We start from the raw sequence: 26,393 nt of genomic DNA on the forward strand, positions 1-26,393 counted from the left end.
CTGGGGTACTGCAGCGGGTTTGGTTTGTTCATGACCAACCTGTATAGGCAAAAGACATGCTTTGTTATGATAACTGCCAGCCTATTTTCTAACAAACAGTTTCCTGCCCTGAATGCTATCTGGTAAATGACCACCAACCAACGTTTTAGCAGCAGAAGTAGGGTTATGAAGCAGGTCAGGAGAGAGAGCCCATTGAGCTTGGATCTGAATGATCTTTTGGCCTTTGGCCTCAGCTCAGACATGCTCCTTTGTACCTCCTGCAAGCAGGCTCACTGGGTCTATTCACCCTTCCGCAGAAAACCAGACTTAAACATCTGCAGCTCTATGTTTCGACCTCTACAGCTGGCAAATAATTAGCAGCGCTCTCACCATCACGTGCATGGGCTTTTAACTTTTAAATGACCTTCATATTGATTTTCCTAGTCTAGTCTCATAACAGCCTTATAGAATATAGTAAGACATAGACCTTTTAATACTGAGAATGGGTGTCTAATGTAATACCAAATGAAAACACGCAACAGAAACGCAGTTCCAATTCATAGCACGTTACTGCCTCAGTGTGAACTGGATGACTAATGCTTTTGATATAAGCCTCCTCTCTTTTGTCTCTTTTGCAATCCTGGGAGGTCAGAGGTATCTGAGGAGCTGCATAGCAGCTTGGATGTAGACTCTGATGCCTCGAGTGTGCTTGTTCGTTTCTTTATTCCTCCTTTCACCGAATCAACAGATATTACAGCCCCTAGTACCTGTGAGGTATACGGCAGAAACCAATGAGTGAAACAAAGACCCTTGTCCTGGTGGAATTATATTCTAGTGAGAGAAACGAACAGCACACACACACACACACACACACACATAAACACACACACACACACGAAGACAACAATAAATCACATTGTTAGAATGTGATTTGTATTATGGAGAAAAAGAAAGAAAGAGCAGGGTTAAGAAGAAACAAGAGTGCCGGGGAAGGAGGGGGGACAGTGCAGCAGTAAGTAGGTGACCAGGCTCGGTCTAATTGAGAAGGTGACATTTAGACAAAGAGCTGAACTGAAGCCTTACTTCCCAGTTACCTGCTGGAAGAACAGGCAGATGAAGAAACTAGCACAAAGGCCTTTGGAAGTGAGTATGCCTGGAAACTGGAAAATTCCAAGATGAGCAAGGTCTGTGTGACCAGAGCAGAGGAAGCAAGGGAGAGAGTAGTGAGACAGGCAGAAAGGAAATGGGGACAGATCATGAAGGGCCTTGAGGCCATGGTAAGGACTCTTGAGGAGCCCATGTGGGTTGTTTTGAGGAGAGAAAAATGTGATGTGATGTGTTTTAGAAGGATCGTTCTGTCTGCTAAGCGACAAAGCAGAAGGTGATCTTTTAAGAGTAAAAGATGAAGATGAGGATGGCTTGGAAAAGTAGCAGGAAGTTGGTAAGGGAGTCTCATGGAAGGTACTCCCCAATACCCACACAAAGAGACATGAGAAAGAGCACAGATTTACTTTTTTTTCTCACCCCAAAATGCTGTTTCCTAAACCATAGGGTAACCAGATACTAAGGGAGACATTGTTTTCACATGTTGGTGAAGGTTCATTTCAGTTTTGATAATGATGCATCAATGCCTGTCACAACATTTCCACTTCACACTATAATCTCCTCTCTTAGTGTCAGGCAGAGCTCTATTTTTTGTGGGGTGAGGATGGTGGGAGAGGCGAGCAGATTTGCTTTCAATTTGTTAGCGAATCCGAGCTGCACCCAGTGTTCCTGCCACAAAATACACCACCATCATTGGCGACATGGTGCCAATGAAACCTTTTCATTCCTGTGTTTCCCCCAGAAAATTTAATAATTGTAAGGCGCGTTACATCAAATAAGGTAAAGACGGCTATGGTCTTAGAATGTGGTAGAGAGCACTTTTTTGGCACAGATGGAGAACCTCCGTATCAGGGACACCATCAAATTTAACTGCAAATGCACCAAATGCTCATTTTAGTTCTGATTCTGTAATCACTGCATAGTGCCCCTTTCCTATTCATATCAAAGACAGCAAGAACGGAGCATCAAAAGTAGGGACATGGTGAAAAATTGCCGCTATCATTTTGATATCCGTTTGTTTCCTCAATCTCTACGGTGACATATAATTTTAAGGTCGTAACGGGCTCAGGATGCAAAAAGAGAAATAACTGCATCTTCAAACAGTAACAACTATGACTACCTCTCTAAACAGAGGCCATGAATGGCACGTAGTCAATATACTAATGTTAGAGTCTAACAAGAAAATTTGGTTGGTCTCCTTTCATCAGCAAAAAGGCAATTTATCTCTATAGCATTGACAACAGAAGATAAAAGTAAATTAAGATCCATACAGTCATTGCCTCATCATTGAAAATCCTATTTTATACAGAGCTAGCAATGCTGTCACATGAAATGGCTGTGATTTATATGATGGGTGGCAATGAGGATAATTTATATATAGGAAATACAAACCTGTAAAGGAAGATTTGATGCGAAAATTTCATCTCTCCACACGGCAGAGCTTATAGACTGACACCCCAACTTTAACAAAGAGAAAAAAAGTCTCTCCATTTCTCTAATTGCAAAATAACTAAGATCCCTAATGCATTCTAAACTCAAGTATTTATCAAGTCCCAGTTAGATGAGACATTTATAATGTGAAAATAGTCTGTGATCCTTACATGTGGTACCAGACTCTACAAAAAAAAGAACAAAGGCACTTTCCCCTGACATGCCCTTGTAACACACTTATTTTATAGTCAGTGCAGTCATAGTTGGCAGACTATCAATGCATCGTGTGGACATAAGGTAATAAGAATGTAATCTATGCTGCATTTACTCTAGTCATGCTACATTTCTTTTTTATGTCTTATGGACATGTACTGATGTGGGAATTTTGTCAAATATGTGAAATGAGCATGAACGAATCAATGCTGGTGTTATTTTTTATTAATGTCTATATCCTATTTAGCACAATGCACCAAAATGTAAGAGCAACTTCAAATCTGAATCTAAAAACCATATGTGAGGCCATAGCGACAACCACTGGCATCTAGGATGTCTTAACCTTCAGTTATTGTTTTTTGTCAATTTGTCAGAGCTATGCCCTATTTCATTAATGGTGGATCATAAAAGGATGACCTGCCACCATCACTTCATGCTCAACAGATGAGTTCAAAAAGTCAAAATCTTCAGTATTGTCCACTTTCATAGAAACTGTAGCTGTAAAAGCCACATGGAACTGTTAACCTCTATGGAGGTCTTAAGGATAAAACCAATTTCATTCTACTCCAGACTTCCACAGCCATGTTTCCCTCCACTTGTGCATTTTAGTTTACATTGTTATTTAATTCCAGCACATACTTGAGTCTCATCACATTGATAAAACTGTCAAGTTATTGAAAGTAGGGTATCTGGTTTAGTTTGCTGGTGTCCCTTGAAATACCTAGCTTAGTACCAGCATGTCCCAGGCTCAAAAGTAACAGCTTTATTAAACCAGGGGTTGGACTGCTGGTCTCTTTTGGTAAATAATGTTTTATTGGAACACAGCTGTATCTATTCATTTACCTATTGTCTGAGGCTGCTTTCACACTACAACTGACGAGTTGAGTACTTATAACAGAGACCATTTGGGCTGTGGAACCTAAAATATTGACTCTTTGGTCTTTTACAGAAAATTTTTGCCGACTCTTTTATTTAACTATCTAGTTACTCTTCTTTGGAAATATTGTAGCTAAAGAACAGAGCACATACATAATGAGCAGTTTTTACTGTTCTTAGTAAATGAACTTTTTTTCTTTTTTGTTAAATGCTGGTTTGCTGAGCAAATCAATTCTTTTCAATCTTAGGGTTTTTCACTATGGTAGCTTGGTGGAAAAAAAAACCATTCTTTTTATCCTGACAATTTCTGGATACAAAATATGAGGCTTCTCATACTTGTCAATGCAATAGATTGTATTGGCACTGATGTGACATGTAATTTAATGCACCACCGTGTCTTTTAATTGTTTTTAATAATGCTTGGCAGTTTCATAAAAATATGAGTTCTCTTAGTATCAGAGAATGTGCTAACGGGAACTAATATTTGCTCTTTCACAATCAGAAGAACAAGTATAGTTAAGAACAATGGTTCAAGTCTGCCCAAAGACTAGATGGCCTTGGTATTATGACAGGACACTGCAACTCTGGGACTAAGGTGGCACTTTCCATTCAAACGACACACAGTACGTTATTCACAGTGCCACAACTCACTGCAGGTAAAGGGGTCAAAGTCATTGGTCATTCTCTTTGGCCAGACCCCTTGGTGCAGTTGGCTGACTTGAAATTGGCAGTGACGCTCTTTGAGATTAAAAGCATCCGTTTGCCTTTGGAGATGCAATCTGATGGGAAGAACACTAGGGGAAAAAAAGATCATACTCTCATGATGTTTACGTTTGAAACATAAACTTATCAATAAATATTTCTGTAGTAATTTTATTGTTCACAAACACTGCACTGGGCCAAGTGAATGTGAAACCTTTGTATCATCCTAACCCAAATGGGCAGACACAAAATTCATGTCAGAAGCAACTCAAGTTTCATAAGATTTTTAATTCCAAATGGGAAAGGGCTTTTTTTAAAGGATTCAAATCCATACATTTATGAGTAAAATGAAAGCTCTTAGCCTCATGTCTCTACCCTCTCTACCTGTAGTTTAGATTCTTACCTATGATAACAAAACCAAAAAAATCAAGTGTCCCTTAAAATTGCAATGCTCAAAATCGGTTTTTATGACAAAGATTTAAAATCTAGAAATGCATAATTATAATAAGAAGTCTTGACAGGAAAATTATTGTATTTATAATGTAGACCATCACACATTTTCTCCACATAAGCAATCTTTTTTTTTTTTCAAGCAATCTTATTATCAGTTTAACTGAAGAGCTTTGTCTAGCTCATTTCACACTTATTATTTCACCAGAAGCAACTCAGACTGAGAAACCCAGAAGACCACCCACCTTTGTGAAAAAAGATGTCCTCCGATTAGCCCTAGGTTGGTGAAGCAGCCAAGGGCAAGCCCCAGCTGTCTCATCAAACGGGCTTGCTCACCTTTCTCAGTTTGGCTCATTTTCTCCCACGCCAGTCTGCTATCTGCATTTGACCTCCAGATGACTATGACTTTTTCAATTCAAATATACAGCTTTGCTATAAATAAGAGAGCATAGCTGCACAGGCTATAAATAACTAGAAATTATATGCTTTCTCTAGTCTGTTTGGACTAGCGTTGCAAAACCCTTCACTTTCTGTGATTGAACAGTCTCTGTAGGAAGACAAGAAAATACAGCTGCCAAAAATCACCCTCACCCTCCTATAATGGAAAGGTGTCATGATCCCACACACACTACAAGTAGATGGAGAAAATTACTGGGAAAGAGAAAATTACAAGAGATTGTCAATGTCTGTTTTGAAGAGTTGAGGACACAAGTACAGTACCTCATGAAAATAAATTTATCGAATGATGATGTTCATTCCCAGTAATTAATAAAAACAGAAAAAGACAATTCTTTCATACGCTTACAAATGATACAAAATGAAACAAAGTAAAAATAATGACTGTTTTGTAAAAGGGTGGGAAAGATTTAATTTACTGATACACCCTGTATTCATGGCATTTAGGAAAAAATGTTTTTAATATCTGTCATCCATTTCCCATGATTTTCTGTATTCTTAAAATGTGCTTCTGAAGCTCAAATGTAATTTTTCTCACCGGGAAAACAATATCAGAACCAAATAGTTGGCCATTTGGAGTGCAGGGCATAGCCACACGTGTCATTTAAGTTTCAAACCTGGTCCTGCCACATTTGTTGGCTGGGGACAAGTCACCAAGCTCTTGAAGCCTCATTTTCTCATATGCACAAAGGAAATGAGGAAAATGGCCTCAAAATATTCTTGAGAAAAAGAAATGATCTATGAAAAATGCCTCGTAAAAATGTAACACGCCATGCAGCTCAATGTACTATCAAGCCCACAGTATAAAATCTAGAGTTCTCCTTAGTTCTCCTATGTCTGCCCACTTGCCATACTTTCAACTATAGTTTATCTTTTTTAAGAAAAGATCGTTAGATTCATCAATTGTGAGACTAGGTGTTTTTTTTTCCAGGATGATACAGATAAATGTTAATTTTCACTATACCTAAGCTACAACCGAAATTGTGTCTCTTCCCCCAGCAACCATAAGCATCCATAGCATATATCATCCCTAACCTAATGCTGGAGGAATCTATTCTGGGATATAATCCACATTTCAACACGAGTATTTGTGTGTTTGACAACACATTTTTAAACAAAGCTAGACTGATAGGCCAACTGAAATCATCACAATGCACAGACATTATAAGGTAGGTTGATATAATATTTCTTTATAGGAAGCTCTCTCCCTACATCTTAATGATGAAATCAGAAGATGGGCACTTCTGTCCCACTGGTGTGCCTTCAGGGAGGGGACGGAGAGGTCTTGACTTCTAAAAGCGGCCGTTTACTTCCTAAAGCATAACAGCTGTCTTGAAACACACCCAACTGAAGCCTTCGCATATGTTATTAGTCCATAAAGTTAGTACAATGCATGCTTATTAAATATTTTTCTGGGAAACAAGGCACTTAGACACACAGGCTTTTTGCTAAATCGCGCCATCTTGTGAGCTTTAGGAAATAAAATACTGATGCCAAATAAAACACAGAGTAACATTGTATATACAATATTTTATAGAACCACATGAAATAAAAAGGAAACTGATGAGAAATAGAAGAAGCTTAGTCAAAGCTCTTAGCCGAACAGTGCAAGTTATCTGGCAAAACTAGACGTAATTACAAGCAAGGCAATGGAAATAAACATTTTGTTAAAAGACAGGTGTTCAAGAAACACAAAACCATGCAAAGGTGAGGAGGCTGGAGCTACAATCCAGCCATGCAATGTACCCCTCCCTCCTCCCCTCCCTTGAGTGAATGACAACATACGTTTAACAGGATCTTGGGGAAGAGGTTCCTGGGTGGTCTTGAGTAAACTTTGGGACACTATGGAGAAAATAAGAGAACATAACTAAAAACAAAAATGGAAACATGGGAATGATGGATGAAACTCACTCACACGATTCTACTGACCAAAGGAAATAACAAAAATGAAAACATTGAATTAAAAACAAAAACTAAACAAATATCCTGAGCTTGGGCCCCAGCATGGAACCACGGTAAACACACAAACAAGAGATATTTTTCCACAAAAACATCTTGGATTGTGGATATTCTGTCTCTGATAGTACATCCCAGTACCCCGTGGAAGGATTTCTTGCTCCCTTCTCCCTCCTTAGTGCCGGGATCACCAATTCCCATCCATCCGGTCTTCATGGTATCTCTATTCTTTTCACCCATTCCAAGGGCAGCCCTGGCCGTCGGCTCTGGCTACTGATTGAAGCTTTTACTCTCCACTTACATCTGTCCACTCTTCTAACTGGCCTTCAGCCTCCCGTGTTTGCTCTCTGGATACGTTATTCTATAACCCATCTCCCCTGAAACTAAGTACTGACTGTTTGTCCATTACACCTTTGTTGGGAACATCTATCTTTTGCAAATTTCTTGGCAAAGGGTGTGCCATCCAGAGCACCTCCAGACTTGTGGTGCCCATGGCTCTTGCTCCCAGTCTGAGTCAAATCAAACTAATCAAATGGAGAGGATGTGCAGTGAGGGTAATAGTGAGATTTTTTGGGGGGCGGAGGATAATTTTTAATTTTTTTTTTTTTGGCGGCACTGCGGGGCATGCAGGATCTTAGTTCTCTGACTAGGGATTGAACCTGCGCCCCCTGCAGTGGAAGCGCTGCGGCCTAACCACTGGACCGCCAGGGAATTCCTGATAATTTCTAATTCTTGATGCAAATTCATCACTGCTAATAACTTTTAAAACCCTCTTTCTTATTATATATATGTATATATTTGTATATATACCCACACATACATATTTATATTTCAAAACATAAACCCACCCCAGGGAAAGGGAGAAAAAAGTTGGAAATCTGCCAGGAAATCTCCCCCCAGCAGCAAGAGAATCATTATAACAAAAGCCCTTTATTTAAGAGGCTCCAGGCAACAGAATCCGCCATTGTCCTCCAAGTTACCCGACCTAATTAACGTTTTTGTTTGAAACTCAAGAAAGGAGTCTTTTGAGCTGGAAGCCACAATCTTCCTGTCAGAGCCAGAAAAGAAGCCCTTGGGGTTACCAGTTCCTAAACCTGTTCTCACACAGGGTAGAAGGGGAGTCATCTCTCACCCAAGAGACCAACAGGAACTTTTCCAGTAGATTCCACTTAGATACTGGGCTTCACAGTAGAAGGTGTTGATATTGCAGACCCTTTGTTGTTTAGCTTAATCTTATGATCACACTGGGAAACAATTTATATAATCCCTGGGAATCCTAGGCAGGAAATGGTTGCTGTCACTCTCACCAGAACAACGGGAAAAAGGCAGGAGTCTCTCAAAAAGAGAAACGCGTAATTATTGAGCTTAACCTTTAATTTATCAAGTTGAGTAACTATTCCTTGAGTAGATCACACTTCCTTCTAGCGGAATAGATAGATAGATACACAGGTAGGCAGGTAGATAGACAGACAGTCAGATAGATAGATAGATAGATAGACAGACAGACAGATAGATAGACAGATAGATAGATAGATGATAGATAGGGGATTTAATGTGAAAGACTGTTAAGAAGAACAGAGGTCCCAAATGTTTGGTGTGTTACCTCTGGAGAACTATCTCTGTGGAAATAGTTTCAACTTGCATTTAAGTCATCATGACTTCATTTATTTATTCCCCCTGAGTTATGAAAAACTTAAAGTGCAAGAGAAAAAGGCTTGGAAAATTATATTCCCTGAGCCTTAGTCACTGAAGGCTTCTAACGCTAAGTGAGGCGTTTTCTTCTGTCCATTCCAAGATAAGACACGAAAACTCGCCATTGCAAACGTCCCTGTGTGAGCTCAGGTGCCACCGGGGCATTTCTATCCTCTGGCATCTGAAGTGCAGGTGCTCAGCTCAAGCCCATTCCCTCGCCACCCCGATAAACGTCACGTGTTATGAAATGATACTCATCACGGCAGTACGTCTTGCCAGTGGCACGGAAGCGTCATCAGCCAGGCTTCCGGTGGTAACCCTTATTTGCACGTGGAGTGCACATGCAGAGGCCCGAACACAGAGGTACACGGACAAACACATAAGTATACATTTGCAGAAACAGCTGAGAAGACAAAACAGCAACTCCAGCTTGGCTTAAAGAGAAGCCCTCAAAAGTCCCTCGAGAATGCAAGACGGACGCACCACAGCTAGTACAGGAACACATCCACGCCATGCTTTATTAGAGAAAGACGGAGATGTGTGCTCATGACTGAACGCCCTGGAGGAGATGCCCGGCAATTAGAGACATTGACAGAAACGTGGTTAGTGGTAGCAACAGACCCATTCCCGAGAACCAGGAAAACCAGTCTGTTACAAAGAGCAGAGTCAGCGGCGAGAAGGATGAAAAGGTGGCCAGGCTGGAGGAAGGTCCACTTACTGACGCTGCCACACACGGCCATGCAGTACTCCTCTGTGTCAAAGTTGTTTCGGTTGCCGCCACATCCGCCGTAAAAGAATGGGGCGCACTTCCCTTCGGTCACATCAAAGTACCAGCGGGAGATCATTGCTCGGCATGGCCCCGTCTCGGCTTGTTCAGAGCACACCTCTAATCAGAGGAGATGTGGGGAACCACATTTAGCATGAAAAGGTACGGCTGGCTGTTCATGTACACATGGTCGCTATTCTTAACGCGTTAGGCCTCCCAGTGGTAATTGGGCTGGGTTTATCCAGCAGCATCTGCCAGACATTTACTGAGGAATTTAATTATCTACCAGGACTTTAGAATTACTTCTGAAACAAAGCAGTGCATGCTAGTCTGGTTTAATGAGTGTAGCTCTCAGTAGTAATAAAAGGATTCCAGCTAGAGGTGAACAGACCTTTTCGGTGCTTTCAGATTAATATTAAATGCCTGAAGATGTGCGCACATCAAAATATTTCTTCCCTATAAAAAATAAACTTCTCTTTTAAATAATTTCAAGGCAACTTGAAAGGTAAAAGGATTATGTCTGGTTATGATGCGAAAAGTTTAACCCCTCACAAACACCTGATTGTTTTCCTTGAATAAATGACTGCCTTGACTTAAAGTATAAACTAATTGTACATATTCTGAATGTGATCCAGTTTTCAGAGAGACCCAGTCTGTCCACTGACTATATTTGAAAACACACATAAAACCTGTGAAAGTGACTTCAAGTCGATTACGTTAACTCTAATTAAAGACAAATTTTTCTTTGAATATTGGTCTGTCCCTTGGCCAAAAATGTTTCTAATAACAAAACACAGTCAAACTCCCATTTGTTAATACATACCATACATTGTTTTACATTATAACACAGCTTACCTGTCAACATGCCTTGCCACCCTCACCAAAATCAGGTTCATAATCCCTGATTGACTGAAAGTGTAGCAACCTGTAGGATTCCATTCGTAAAGTTATTGCAGTTAGAATTAGAACTCTACCTCCCATGTATATTCCATGTTTGTTAGAAGTCAAAACGATTTTCCTACGCCTTTTGCCTCCCACCCTAGCTAGGCTTATAGAGATCCCTCTGATACCTCAGCACACTCAGATGTCTTGCTTATTCTTAGTTTTACTAACATGCCAGGGAAAAGCATCCTTCTTCTAAAAGACAAAAATCCATGCATAACTCAGAGCTTCCCATTAGGAATATTCAACAGACTGCTCTAGGAAGAGTCTCATCAATCAATCACTCAAAGACAAAGATCCACAATGTTGACGTGAAAGGAACTACTGTTTTGCTTTTCTCTACACATACCACTCATTGTTCTTTCCACTCAAGGTAAAGAGGTGATGGCAAAACCAGAAGCTGCTGCCATCATGATGATGTCAACAGAGTAGGGAGGGACAGTCAGCCCTGAGCCCAGAAGGCGAGTGTCAAGCTCTCTGCAGAAGTGTCCTGTGTAATAGAGGTCTAAGATGACTCTGGCTCTCTTTGGATGGTTTTAGGATGGAAACAACTGGCTCCAAGAGCATCAAGCTCAACATCACCCATCATTCTGGTCATCTCATTTGATAGTTACTTTCAGAGTCCATGGTTGCCAAGCCATGATGTGTTTCTAGTTAGTTTTCTTTATGGAATTTTCCTGTATGATAAAAATCTGCCAAACTGTTGACACAGTATCCCATCCAGCTGGTAATTTGATTTATTCCCCAGATTAAACGACTAGTATTCTAATTTACAAAGGATTAAGTTAGTTTCGGTGTGTGTGTAGGGGGCTCTGATCACCTCTGAGTTACTGACAAAGCAGCTTCTGGGCTGCAGGGCTAGAAACCATGCGTGCCCACATGTGGGGTCCCTGCAAACCACAGCTATCAGCTGTCTCCACTCCTGGATGTTATCTTCTCTCTCTCTTTCTCTCTCTCTCTGTTGTAAGAAACATGTACAGGTTGGCTTTACCCTCCTTTTCTATACCTCCCTCACAAATCTGTACATGTTCATGTGATGTGCTTTCCTGTTTCTAACACGTAATGATACTCATCCTTGTACCGATTCCAAAAAGACTGCCAGGCAACCGTGTCTTGTGAGTCTACACTGTGGTTGAAGTCAGACTGAAGTTGCAAGTGGCTTCTGCTACAAAGAGAGGCACAGAAACACAACCCTAAGTCACAGGAGCGTGGGCAACAAACCTCACTGTGTCTCAACAATTCATGCTGCTCCTCACGTTTTATACCTCTTACAGCACCAAATACGTATCTTCTGATACTTGCCTGCCACAGGTCCATTTATACATCACAGCTGTGTAGGGGCAGAAAACGTCTTTATGCTACATCCAATGTACTAAATAAAACTGGTAGAATTTTGGGTGGGTGCAAGTTAAGTAATGGGATCTCAAAGGAGTTAACCCATGATAGATATTTCCCCTTGTATGTGACCTAATATGATTTCTTACTTTTCACGAAAGCAAAACTTCCGGGTCTAGAACCCAGGTGATATTACAATATATTGTCATTTTCCTATACTACAGGTGAAACATTCATTTTTATTTCATTCATTTTTGTTTTTCTTCTGCCTCATTCTAAATGGCTATGAAACCCTCTGTTACAGATAATTGGTAGAGCCCCAGTCAAGAAGAAAAAGCATTCAGGACTCAAAATTCATTTATATGTCAACTAAGCAAATAAAAGAAATAAACTACCTGAGGAGCCTACAATTCTTGCTGGAGTTTCCAGTTATAAGACCCTTGACTCATCAGTCCCTAAAGGCAAATAATCTCCATTTGGAGCGTTTTGTTGGTTCTCCCTGACATTATCATGGCTTGTTGGCACTCCTGACTTTAAATGGGCCCAAATACTTTCATGACTTTGGTGTGTGTGGACATAGTGGGGAATAAGAATCAATCCCACGGTACTCACATACGAGAGGATATTCGAGATAACGTGGTCAGGAGTTGGTATGATAGCATATGATAATCAAATGTCAAATATATAATATATGGAGCAACAGGCACATGTGAGCCAAGCGGAACAGGAGTGAGAATGCACCTGTCACTCTGGAACCTCTCATCTGCTGACACGGAGAATTGTGCGCCAGACGCTCTGTACCAGAGCAAGCACGGACAAGTGATAAAGGGTATCTCATTGTCATCCCTCCAATGATCAGCATTGCTGGTCAGCCATCAGCCTCGCCTTTCCTAGCACTTTCTTTCTGGCAATGACTAGAACATCAACGTCCTAGAGCAGTAAAGCTGATTTCAGAGGGAATGCTTGAGTGGGATGGATCACTTTTCATCTCTCACTCATAACTGTATTTCTACTCTGCTGTAGAGCACGCAAGTGTTTGATCTCTCTGACCTTTTCTCTAACCCTTCTCTTTACAAAAGCATGGTCCACGCAATTGAAAAGAGAACCTTTCATTAGTCTGGGAGAGGGTGAGGGGTAGTCATGGGGTCAGCACTGGGGAAGTATTATGTTAATGCCTTTACACACGGTATTAATAAATATAAAGGAGATGGCCAACGACTCTCCCAAGAGAGTAAGAAGAAGGAGCACACACTTGGGCTGAAGAAGTGTTAAGTGGTCAATGTCAAGTTCATAGCTGTGATATTATGCTATAAATGGGGAAAACTGGGTGAAGACCATTCAGGATATCTTTCTATTAATTCCTTCATAGCATGTAAATCTACAATTATCTGCAGAAAATGTAAGAGAAAAAAATCTCACATTAAGAAACATATAACGTTATATAACATATAACTCCCAACATATAACGTTGGGAGTTAACGTTGGTAGTTCAGTTTGCCTTGGAATTCTATCTTGTCTCTTTCCCTGAATCATTTATCGTTTCAGAGTATTTCCCTGAAGGGCTACAAATTTCAGTTTGAGAAACATTCCTTTAGATTCCTTTCTAGCACTGAGAAATTACCAGGAAATCTATCCAATCAAGATCCTAACAAAGTAAAACAATTTTAAAGAATTAAGCCTGAAATATATAATTTGAAAGCTCCATGACTAGATTCAGAGAAAAAGAAATCTCGAGACATTTTATTATTTTTTTCAAGACATTTTAAATGCTTATGTTTACATTATTATTTTTCTGAATAGAGAAACCTTTTCCTTCCTAATCTTTCGGAAACACTGAAAAAATTCAGTGAAAAACGTGTTTCATATTCATTACTATAATCAGCCAGTGCAAAATTATTTACAAAATCATCCACTAAATGTAGAGCATGTAAAATTAGACCTTATATAATTGTAACTTCAAACAGAATTCATCTGAAAATTAAAACTGCAGCTTCCTTTTCTCATCTTCATTCTCTTCTCAAAATCTAAAATAATAAATGAAAAGATGAACATTTAAAAATTATTTGCTAACTTTATTTTTTGAATTCCAATCCACCTTTGTTTCTATTCAAAGTAGATGTTACATATAATAATGAAGGAGAAAATTTGCCCAGAATTGAAGTAGGGATACTTCTCAAAGAGAATGTTTCAAGTTAGATAGAAACACAGGCAAGACTTAAACATCTAAGGAACTATGATCTTTGCTTATTCATATTTAATTCTTAGACTTTTAAGATCACAAATAGGCTTCCTAATATTCACCTAGCTGAATTCTTCTGGCAAGGAAGGCTTATCTCTTCTTTTATAACAGCTCTATTCACCTTTCAAGACAAAGACCATTTAATAAACTGAAATGCTAGTGTACACACAACAGTATGAAAGTGTTCATGTGCTTAAAAAAAAAAGCATTAAGCATTTTATATCTTTTAAGGTAGGTCCCTGCTGAGATTTGTGCTGGTTTCAACACTAAATTCCATTATCTAAAAATCAATAGTATACAAATATAGTATTTAATATTGATACAATATTTAATATTTTATTAAAATATTAATATTAATATTTCATTAAAATATATAATATTTCCTACATTATATAAAATGATTATGCAATTCACTGTTCAAAATGTGATGCTTAACCACAAAAAATTAACTCTGAATAGATGTCAAATTGGAGCAAAAGTTTTTTTGGACAACCAAATTTAGAAAGCTAATTTTACACTTAAAAAAAAAATTCAACATAAAGACAGCTGTGAAAGTGGCAACTAGGATAAGGAGAAAATCCCCATTTTCAAGAGTACAGTTATTACAATGCCTTCTTAAAAAGCAGGGCTAACAGAGTAGCAAGTAATAGCTTTAAATAAAGCACTAACTAAAGAATAATCTCATAATGTAAAGCTTTTTATTATTATTATTTCATTTAAATAACTGAATTTCAATTATTCTAAGACTATAGGAATGTATGTGAAATAAAACCGTGCATTATATGGAATGCATAAAGTTTAAATTTACAAATTTTGAGAAAGTAACCACTTGAATAATCAAACCAATCAAACTAGAGAGTTACTTATAGAAACCTAGGAATTATATATTCTGATATTGTTTAAAAAAACAAAAAAAGTAGCATAATTCCTCCTATGATACAAGAGTATGTACACAATTAAGGTTCATTTAAGTTAAAAATGACGTATCTCGCAGTTTTAAACTAGAGTAGAAAGGGCAAATGTATGAAGACAAATATAATTTGGTCTTGTGACAAATCATTTTAATATTAAGAGTAAAATAAAATGAAACAATGACAGAAGTATAGAAACCTACTAAATATGCTTATCTTTAATATTTCAAATAAATGTTGATTTACCGGCCTAATCATTCCATCTGTTAATAATGAAAATGGCTGACCTCAATGCCATTTTATAACAACTTCACTTTTCAGCCTGATTAAATCATTCCAACATGCTAGAAAACCAGTTATTTTTTAAGAATGTATTTTTTGCAACAATAGATGCATGTACTTTTAATGGGTAAGAGTATTTATAATGTGCTTGCAAATAATAGCAAACAGTAATAAAAAAAAATGTCCAATAGAAAATTCCCCTAATTGAACAATAGTGATCAGATATTTATTACCTACTAATCCTATTTTACTAAATAGAGGCATGTAAAATTAGGCAAGCAAATTTGAACTAAAGTCTTATGACAAATCTCACTTAAGCCCCAAATAGGGGTTGAAATATATAAACAAATGATGGGAACAGCTGTGCATGGTAATGAAATCACTGACTCAGAATGAAATGACGGGTGCTAATTTGTCACGGAAGCCTCTAGAAGATATCTGCAGTTGGCTTGCCTTTTACTGAATTGTGTTGATTCTCTAAGGCTATCCAGTACATGTGTCATTCGAGTTACACCTGGCCAGATTCTCACTTCTCTCAATGATGAAAGATTACTTATAAAAATGCCACCTGAAAAAGTACTTGTAAACTGTTTAGACTAACCATACTCTCGTGTTGGTGACGCTGGTGAGCATTCACGAAAGGGCACTGCTATTTTTCCTAATACCTTTGTTTTCTGTTTGTCACAGGAATAAACTTATTTGTCATCAAGCTGTGTGGTTAGTCTGAAGCACAACACAATATTACAAGAAGCTCTAAACTCTGATAAGACAAGATATCATGTCCTTTGCTGGAAATAAGAGGAAGAGATTCTTCTTCTTGACTGAGAGGTGAGGTATGCTGGGAAATCTGACTGTGTCCGGAAAACCACAAAAATAGAACTCTCTGATTTATACTGTTTGTCGACTTCCATGGTGTAAATACTCCCACCATTGGTATTTCAAGCTACCAATGGTAGTGGCTCACAAAATTCCTCAATACTTGAATAATCAGCTTTTATGCTAGCAGGAGTCAGCTATACCATATCTATGAGAGGAAATAGGGGCACAGGTGAAACTAGGAACAATTATATAGTTCGGGAAATTGTAACAGTTTTCTAATTTGCTCAGTCGTGAGAGTTGAATTTTAACAACATTACTCAGTAAGTAGACCTATCAGGATTCTCTCATACTTGGTGACATTTGATACTATAGTAAGAGCAATGACACCATAGATAATGATGGTTTCACCACCATAAATAAGAATAATTTTCCTTTTCAGTTTCTTACTCTGTCTCAATCTAAATCTGCACAGTATGGGGGCAGGTAATGCTACTAGAGACCATTCCTCAAAGTGTAGCCAGCCAGTGGACCAGTAGGACCCGCATCACCTGGGACTCAGGACCTACCCCAGACCTACTGTCTTAGAATCTGTGTTTACATAAGTAAATTTAAGGGACAGAGACAACCCCACCCTCACAGTTAACACTGGAACTGTCTTACCACTATTAACTCAATATAGTGCACTTTTAACAAAGTGAACTATTCTAAACTCCTTTTACTGTTTCAAGAGTCTCCTAGTTTTGAAAATTTGCACTGCTGTCTTGAAGGCCAAGGGGTTTTCCTGAACGTCGTTTAAAAAATGTGTTTTTATTCAAGTGTAGTTGATTTACAATGCTGTGTTAGTCTCAGGTGTACAGCAAAGTGATTCAGTTATACATACATATATATATCTATTTTTTTCAGATTCTTTTCCCTTATAGTTATTGCAAAATATTGAGTAGAGTTCCCTGTGCTATACAGTATGTCCTTATTGGTTATCCATTTTATGTACGTAGTGTGTATATGTTAATCTCAAACTCCTAATTTATCCCCACCCCCGCCTTTTGCCTTTGGTAGCGGTAAGTTTGCTTTCTACGTCTGTGAGTCTGTTTCTGTTTTGTATATAAGTTCATTTCTATCTTTTTTTTAGATTCCACATATAGGTGATATGATATTTGTCTTTGGTTTACTTCACTTAGTATAACAATCTCCAGGGCCATCCATGTTGCTGCAAATGGCATTATTTCATTCTTTTTTGTGGCTGAATAATATTCCGTTGTACAGATGTACCACTGAACATCATTTTTGTATGAGATTCGTTCAGTCTTGCTTCCTCCTGACATCTTACTCTTCCACTAACAGAATCCCAAAAGGTCAGATGTTGGAAGAGGTGATGATAAGTTTTTAGGGGGGCAAAATGATCCAAGGCTGAGAGAAAAAGGTGTTTAGGTTGAAATTCACCTTGCTTAAAAACTCCAGAAAGCATTTTTCTACAAGGCAACTAAATATTTCCATTAAAACACACAACTGTTACCTGCCCAAGGAATCAGAGCCCCTACTCAATCGGACATATGGATTAGCTAAAAATTAGCTGAAAATGACATGCATGTTTAAATGAACTGTTCTTCCATTTGCTGGATTTCTTTTCCTAGGTTTGATGTTTTTCTTAATTGAAAACTCTGTGTTGTGGAAATACATACAATTGTCAACATTTGCATATTTTTTTGAACAGCAACTGATTTGGGGAAAAGCATAAAAGACTAGAATTTTTAAAAACCTGGTTTCTGGACTTTAACTGAATTGGGCTGGAAATTTTATTTTTATTTTTAATAAATTTAGACATAATTGTATTAAAATACCTTTAGCTGATTATTTCCTTTTCTAACATTGAATTAAAGAATCTTGACACAAATTAAAGTGTAGAAGGTAAAACTAACTAAGCACTACTAGCCATGTAAAATTTCAAACAAAATTAAGTTCAAAAATATAATTTTCTAGGTGGCAATGCAGATCTTTGTGAATATACTAAACCATTGACTTCTCTACTCCATGGTATGCAACCTATATTTCAATAAATTTGTTACTAAAAATAGAAAATTATATATATATACACACCACACACAGTTTTTTCTATGGCTCTGTTTCTCACTCTCGCATTTTAAGCAAACGATTTGAGTGGGCTTTCTAAATTGGGACCATTAGATGACATGGAAAGAAGCTTGTTAATGCCACGTTTCACTCTGCCTCTACCAAAGCGTATATCAAACACCTCAAAATCAATGGCTGTGGTGCCATGGGGCACAAAATAATAAGGCTGCCGCCTGTCACATCTATGCCCAGTGTTGATACTAGTTCTCTCAAAGTCATTAGAAAGGATGCTACATTCTGGTCCAGGAACAGGAGTGGATCTTACTTGCCTGTGGTCATAACACAGAGAGGTAAAGATTTCCTCAAAAGGGAGCAGCCATTATCCCTTTGCCCTGTTCCCAAACCCAAAATGGAGCTTAATTTTCATTTTGGGCCAGTGCGCTCCTATGAGGGACCCAACAAAAGTATGTGAGTACACTTCCATGCTTGCAGCAAGTCAAGCTCACAGTTTTCTCCAAACTTTGTGAAAAGTTAAATATGAATGATAAGCAAGGATCCTATTTGTGAATTATGGGATACCTTGCAAGAGGCACATTCATTACAGACAGGTCACACCGGAGACGTGAGAATTAGGCTAAGCTCTGTTTGCTCTACCCTTGAGATCAATGCAAGCTGTTCTGATTTATTTATGGCACTTCTTGGATTCGTTCTATTTGGTGCTCCATTAACTGGCAAATCCCTATTCTCCTTTAAAAATCACTCAAACGACAACTTCTTGGCAATGCTTAGTGGAAACTTCTGTCCCTGGATGAGCACTTTCCTTTCCCTGTGTGCCACAGTTCTTCCCCAGCCAGGTCAGAGAGACTGATTTCTCCCCAAGACTGAGTGTACAGCTATGTCTGGAAGCAACCTGAGTGAACCACCCTCTTCATATCCCTGTGCCCTCAGGAACCGGTGCAACGCCCAGTACCTAGGAGTGCCTGGTCCACGTTGGTGGAATGTACAGCAGCAAATCACATGATGCTTCTTAGAGATTAATGGTAACCAGAGGGAGAAGAACAATAATTTAATTCTGTGAGGTCAGTCACCCTGCCCAAGGCAAGCAACATTTAGATCAAACTTTTAAACTTCATCATCATATGGTATGCTTCAAGTGCCACCTCTATCGGTGTCTCTGTCCATTTAATAGATGAACTTCCAAGAGGTTTAAAATACCCTCAAGAAATGAAACTCCATCTTGAAATGCAGTGGCATTTAATACTACCTTGGTTCAATTTTCAGCCAGATATAAAATTTAACTGCAGATATTTAAATATACAATATATTCACAAAAAGATATTTCAATCAAGAAACCAAGTTTAAGCTGTTTTTTTCCTTAACATATGTCCATAAATATCAGCTCTATGATACCAGTAGAAATGGATACATCACATTTATGCTTTTTATAATTAAAAAAGACAGTCTGTTGGCTTACCTTTGGCATTCCTAATTAGTAGTAAACATTAGTTCTCTGGAGGCTCAAAAGGATGTGTATAACCAAGGCAACTATAGTAGCTTAGGTTAATTGAGAGCTTACTGTCCAGCAGGAACAGTGCCAAGTGTTTCCTGTGGATTACTTCATATATGGCTCACAACATGGTTAAAATTAGGAAGGTGTTATTAAATCCCATTTTCAAGAGGGAAGCAATGAGGCATAAAGGCTATTTCACTGATACAAATATACTAAGTTAGTAGGTTGTAAAGCCAGGATTTGACTCTGAGCAGCCTGTCCTTGTAAAACGAACTGAACACTTAGAATGTGCCAGGCATTATATGGTAAATACTTAACAGGAATCATCTAAAGTAATTCATATAAAAAACATGCAACATCATATCAGCATCTATAAAACACACATGAAAAAAACAGACTTACCAAGGTTATGTAACTGGCCCAAAGCCAAAAAACTATTAAAAATTCTCTTTTTGAACACTTTACTAGTCTGTCTCTAACCATATGAAAACTACATTAATGAAATTTACTTGGTATGGTAAAATCTGAAATATAAAAAATTCTTAGTATGTTTCTAATGATCAGTATCAGAGGTTTCCTATAAAGGCTTGAAAAGTAAATATTTTCAGCTTTGCAGGCCACACGGTGTCTTTTGCAACTACTCAACTTCACCTCTGTAGCATGAAAGCAGCCACTGATAATATGTAAACAAATGGGATTGGTTGTGTCCAATAAAACCTTTTGATTAGAAAATAGGTGACAGCCCATTTTCAGCCCATGGCCATAGTTTGCTGACATATGGGCCACGGCCATAGCTTGAAATAATAATAATATCATTATTATTTAAATAAGAATTCTAAAATGCAGGAAATGCTCAGAGTGAAATAATAGTAAGATGAATATATGCTACAGCAAAGGAATACACATTTACAAGGGAACACAGGTGAAACTGAACTAGTATGTATTTAAATATAAAAGGAAAAAGAAAAAATTGACATTAGGGTGGTAGAAATACTCTGGTCCATCTGGGTTCAAATCGTGGCTTCACCACTTACCAGCTTTGTGACCGTGGACAATTTTTTAAAAATTTCTCTCAGCTTTAGTTGCCTTGGCTTTAAATGGACAAGTAAAATTTCTACCAGTCAGCACAAATTAATCAAGGATTAACAGATAAAATCACTGCCCTAAAGGGCAAGGGGAGTGGTGCAAACACAAGAAATTCCAGGCTGATCTGCCACAATACGGTAACAGCCAACTCCTCATCACAACTTCCACAGCAGCAAAGTGCTGAGCCATCAGCAGAGGTGAAATGAATATGTATTTGCTGAATCAATGAACATACGGAAAAAAACAGTGTTACTCTGGATGGACAAAACTGGCTAGCTTAACTCACAGACTATGTCATTTATTACAATACTCATGTTTAATCGGAGTTTAAAATTCACGATTGAGTCACAGATTACCTTGATGTCTTAGGTTTAGGAAGTGCAATCCCTTCTCAAAACACAGAAAATTAGGAGCAAGTGTCTAAATATACTATTATTGTACTCAAATTGGTATTGGCTTATTCCACTAGGTCAAAACAACAGATCCAATCTTTCTCCTCTGGAATCAGTAACATAGTCAGAACTGACATCTTCTACTTTGGTATCAATGATTCTGACACAATATGGCATGCTGAAATGTCTTATATTTTTCTTCCCTCTGACTATTTCTTTCAAATTTTAATGGGTTACAAAACTACTGAGTTTTTTTATGAAGCACATGGAAGACTCGTATCAGTGGCAGTATGTTGGTAATGAAGAATGTTCATTATTAAGTATGGTTGTAAATCACATTTTCTCTCGGGCACTGAAACATTAACACTGGACACTAGAGGGTAAGCCTCTTTTCAATCTCTCTGCTTTGCAAGTCATTTCCAACTTTTATTCTCAGCACAGGAGCAGGCTACTCGTAATTAGAGTTTTACAAAGTTAGCAATCACCTATTGGCATTGACATTGTGCTTCATCAGGGAAGAGCTGTAACTCACCTCCTACACCCATGGTGTGGAGGGAAAGGGCTCTAGATGACTGGTCGCTTTAATGCTACCATCAAAAACTTCTTCTACTCCTTTATCAGAATTAGCTGGGAACACAGAAAACTCTCTGACATGGATGCAATATACCACAACATGTTTCTCCTCTTAGGTCTCCTTTCCCAGAAAGACTTGCTTCAATCATAGCTTTTGTCCATCTCAGGAGTCTTAGATGGATGCATGGATTCCCATTAAAGCCTCTTCTATCTCTAGCAATAACAGTTGGTACCTCTAAATGATCAGGTATTTGCTTTCGTAGGTCACTTTTAATGCTCTTCTTGACATCAGCATTATTAACTTATCTTTTAAGGCTAGTTTCTTTTATTTTTTTAATCTTTAGCCTGGAGATTTTTTTCTAAATTCTCTTTTAATTGCCTTTGTCTTTCTATAAAAATACCAAAACATATATGTCCCTCTATGTTCTATCTTACTACCTAATAATGCTACATGTAGAGAAAAACTGAAGCAAAAAGAACTGGACTTATTCAGAATGTGTAGAGAAAAACTGAAGCAAAAAGAAATGGACTTACTCAGAATGTAACAAGACCATATTATCTCAAGAGAGTTCTGTCTTGGTTTGGAATACAGGCATTAAGTTTATGTGGCATTCTCTCACATACTGAATAAATTATGTCACTCCCTGTTCACCCATCCCCTCAATAGCGGTAACATAAAAACAAAATCTCTTCATTGTTTCTACTAGAAAAATCCTTACCACATAGCAGGTCCTGAATTGATCACCCTCAGTTAATACCCATACTTGCCAGCCTGGCATTAAAGGTCTCCATATTGTAGGCCCGACCTAATTTCCTGTAACCCTCTTTTGGAAGATTTACCTGCTCTAGTTTAAACTGGACTAACCTTGTCTCCCAAGCATGCCACGTACCTTCCCAAGGCACCATATTGGTTTTGTTGCTCCTACTGACTCTAAAGTAGGCTACAAGAAAATCCATCAGTAGCTCTACCACCAGCCCTTCCACTTCCCCTTCAAATGCCATCTTTTGCATAGACCCTTCCCTGATCAATCTCCTATTCTTTGAAGTAGGCTCTGGGCTCGTAGTGTTTTTACAGCACACTTTGTATTTCTTTGACTTATGTTTCCTACTAGACTTTAACATCCATGAGGGTCAGCTATCTTGTGTATTCTCATCGTATGATTGATCCACTGAGCCCAGCAAAATGGCTCATTCCAAAGAGGTACTCCAGAAATGAATGTTGAATAAGTGGACAACAATTATTATGCAAACAACTATCTTGATGGAGAGCACAAGAACTTGAGTCCCACGGCAGAACACTAGCTGCTGTAATTTGTAGTCATACAACTTTCAGGTTTCAAGAAGAAGCAGCCCTGTAAAATATGTCTTTCCCTGCTAGGAAAATAGAAACTAACAAGTTCATGTAGCCAGATCTGCCACAAACGGTCCTAAGAGGTACACGAAAAACACCCTGAAAAACAGTGCCTCCAACAAAATGTGCAGTTACTTAAACATGTATCTACTCTACATGCTAAATTGAATAAGAAGTTGTCATTACGTAGGGAATGATAAAGTTAAACAATCTATCTGGTACTATATGTATATTTTAAAAGAATATGTGATACCTTCAGTGGATTTTAAGCTAACCGTGAGTGTTCAACTCAGAATAATCTCAGTTTTAAAAGCTGCAAGTTAGGGCTTCCCTGGTGGCACAGTGGTTGGGAATCCGCCTGCCAAGGCAGGGGACATGGGTTCAAGCCCTGGTCCGGGAAGATCCCACGTGCCGCAGAGCAGCTAAGCCCGTGCGCCACAACTGCTGAGCCTGTGCTCTAGAGCGCGCAAGCCGCAACTGCTGGGCCCACGTGCCACAGCTACTGAAGCCCGCACAAGGCAACGAAGAGTGGCCCCGCTCACTGCAACTAGAGGAAGCCCACGCACAGCAGCGAAGACCCAACGCAGCCAAAAATAAATAAATAAATTTATTTTTTAAAAAAAGCTACAAGTTAAAGAAATGCATAATTTCGAAACTACTGTGTTAAGTGAAAGAAGCCAGACACAAAAGACTACGTATGACCCCACTTATATGAAATGCCTAGAAAAGGCAAATCTGTAGAGACAAAAAGTAGATTAATGGTTGCTGGGGGCTGGCAGTGAGGACAAGGATTAACTGTGAATGGGTGTGAGGGCTCGTACTGGGATGGTGAAAATGTTCTAAGATTGGATTATGGTGATGGTTTCACAATTTGGTAAATTTATTAATGCCATTGAATTATACACCTATTCACTTAAAGTGAATGAATTTTATATGTAAATTATACCTCAATAAAGTTATAAAAAATGCAGTGAAGGGAAGAAGATACTACAATGATCATCAGGAACCTACTTGAGGCAAAAAAGTAGCCCATTTTAAACTCCAATTTAACAGCAGAGCAGAAATCATTTTACTTTAATAAAAGTGAGAAAAAGACCTACAATGTTGTAGCATTTGTGGATGGACTTTAAAAGTATTTGTAATACATTAAAACAATAATTCTGTCCACACTCATTCAATCTAATCCTAGGACCATCTTTTACTATTTGCAAAACAAAAGCATACGCTTTAAGAAAAGCAACTCAACAATTCACTAGCTTTGGTTGTTTAATGTAAACTGAATGCTTGCTTTTATTTCATGGAGACAAAAAGGAAATCTTTTAGTTCATTCTGTTTACCACATTTCCAATAGGAGCATTAATGAAACAGAAAAAGAAAGCCTAAGATAGTAACACTACATCTATCTCTCACTGTCACTTCCCCCAATAAAATACTGTAAAGGCAACACAAGTCATCCAAGTTAAATTTCACAGCAAAACATAATGTGATACTCACCAAATAGCCTTCTTTTGCTTTAACGAAATCTAATTGCAACTACTCATTCAACCAAGATTTACTGAAAAGTTTCTATAAGGCAGGCACTCTGCATCATATTAAGTAAAATCCAGTCTTTGACATCAAGGACCTCACAGTCTAGATGTGAAAGAGGCAACATACAATGGAGTGTAATAAACACCCACTGTCAGGAGAATACCAAGGAGGTTGCCTAACTCAGCCTTTGTCAAATGACATGGCCCCCACTTAGGTGGAGTTTTACAGAACCGTGTACCAAGTAGCATACACAAGGCACAGAACAGACTGTAAAATCAGGATGTCATGTTAATTTGAAATGAATTGTTAGACTGCTTGTTCAACCAAAAAGAGTTCAACAAGCACAAGACAACTTGTTATCATGAATTTTTATTTTTTGGCTGGGGGACGCAATGGTGGTAGGGTGGATAGAAATTTCAAACTCTGGTGTGATGCTTTCCTTTCCCCCGAGAAAGAAAATCCAAGTAAACAGTGGATTACCTCGGACCACCTCTTCCACAGACTCCGTGGTGGTGGTCGTGGTGGTGGCGATGCTGGTGGTCCTCTCTGTGGCCTCTTCATAGGGTTCCTCAGCCTCTTCCTCTACCTCATCACCGTCCTCTTCATCCTCATCATCCTCGGCTTCCTCTTCCTCAATATCAGCCACTTCTTCCTCCTCTGCTACTTCCACGACTTTGTCTTCACTGGAGCAGGAAAGAGAAATAACAATGATAGTCATTTAAACAAATTTCAGGAGAGGGAAAAAAAAAAAAATCAGTGACGAGGAATTTTGGACATCTGAGAGGAAACCTGACATTGAATAAAAACACACACAAGGTTTGAAGCCAGCAGGTCAGAAATGAATTCCAGCTCAGTATATCTGCAACTTTTTACCCCTGAGCACAGCTCTTCTTAGGTTCTGCAGTTGCAAAGAAGAGGATACCCGGCTTCCAACTGTATGACATTCTGGAAAAGGCAAAGTTATGGAGACCATAAAAAGACCAGTGGTTGCTAGGAGTTTGGGGTAGGAAGGAAGGGATGAATAGGCAGAGCCCAGGGGATTTTTAGGGCAGTGAAACTGCTCTGTAAGATACTGCATCAGTGGATATCCACTGATACAGTGCATATACAACATCATGCATTTGTCGAAACCCTAAGAACTGTACAATACAAAAAGTGAGCTCTAATGTAAACTTTACTTTAATAATAATGTATCAATATTGGTTCAAGCATGCAATGCTAATGCAAAACGTTAATAATGCGGTGGGGAGAGCTCTCTGTACTTCCTGTTCAAATTTTTTCTAACCTTAAAACTGCTCTAAAAAATAAAGTCTATTAAAAAGGCTGGGGTGGGGGGAGACCAAAACAAACTTTACTGTGTTACTGGGATTACTCCTCCTCCTGTAGGTGAAAATACCCCACAGCACCTGCAGAGTAGATATTCAATAAGGGGAGGTGGAAACTCGTTCAAAATTACTGGGCTTCCCTGGTGGCGCAGTCGTTGAGAGTCTGCCTGCTGATGCAGGGGACACGGGTTCGAGCCCTGGTCTGGGAAGATCCCACATGCCGCGGAGCAACTGGGCCCATGAGCCACAATTACTGAGCCTGCGCATCTGGAGCCTGTGCTCCGCAATAAGAGAGGCCACAGTGGTGAGAGGCCCACGCACCGCGATGAAGAGTGGCCCCCGCTTGCCGCGGCTGGGGAAAGCCCTCGCACAGAAACGAAGACCCAACACAGCCAAAAATAAAAAA

General features: G+C 38.8%; 1 protein-coding gene across 6 annotated transcripts in view; it reads right to left on the reverse strand.

Annotated features, from left to right (window-relative positions):
• LOC118894510 (amyloid beta precursor protein) overlaps positions 1-26,393 on the reverse strand; it is a 274,401-nt gene that overhangs the window by 93,951 nt on the left and 154,057 nt on the right. For 3 of the 6 annotated variants that reach the window (XR_005019715.1, XM_036850815.1, XM_036850814.1), the window contains exons 6-8: positions 25,143-25,345; positions 9,578-9,745; positions 6,997-7,053 (exon numbers count right to left, since the gene is read on the reverse strand). Coding sequence is in view for 5 of the 6 variants with exons in the window: in XM_036850815.1 (XP_036706710.1) it covers positions 6,997-7,053; positions 9,578-9,745; positions 25,143-25,345 (428 nt within the window). In the remaining variant the exon portion in view is untranslated. The remainder of the gene's footprint in view (positions 1-6,996; positions 7,054-9,577; positions 9,746-25,142; positions 25,346-26,393) is intronic. The other 3 variants (XM_036850818.1, XM_036850817.1, XM_036850816.1) reach the window with 2 other exon arrangements.

This window comes from Balaenoptera musculus, chromosome 4, assembly GCF_009873245.2.
Source record: "Balaenoptera musculus isolate JJ_BM4_2016_0621 chromosome 4, mBalMus1.pri.v3, whole genome shotgun sequence".
In the NCBI taxonomy this organism is placed as follows: Eukaryota; Metazoa; Chordata; class Mammalia; order Artiodactyla; family Balaenopteridae; genus Balaenoptera; species Balaenoptera musculus.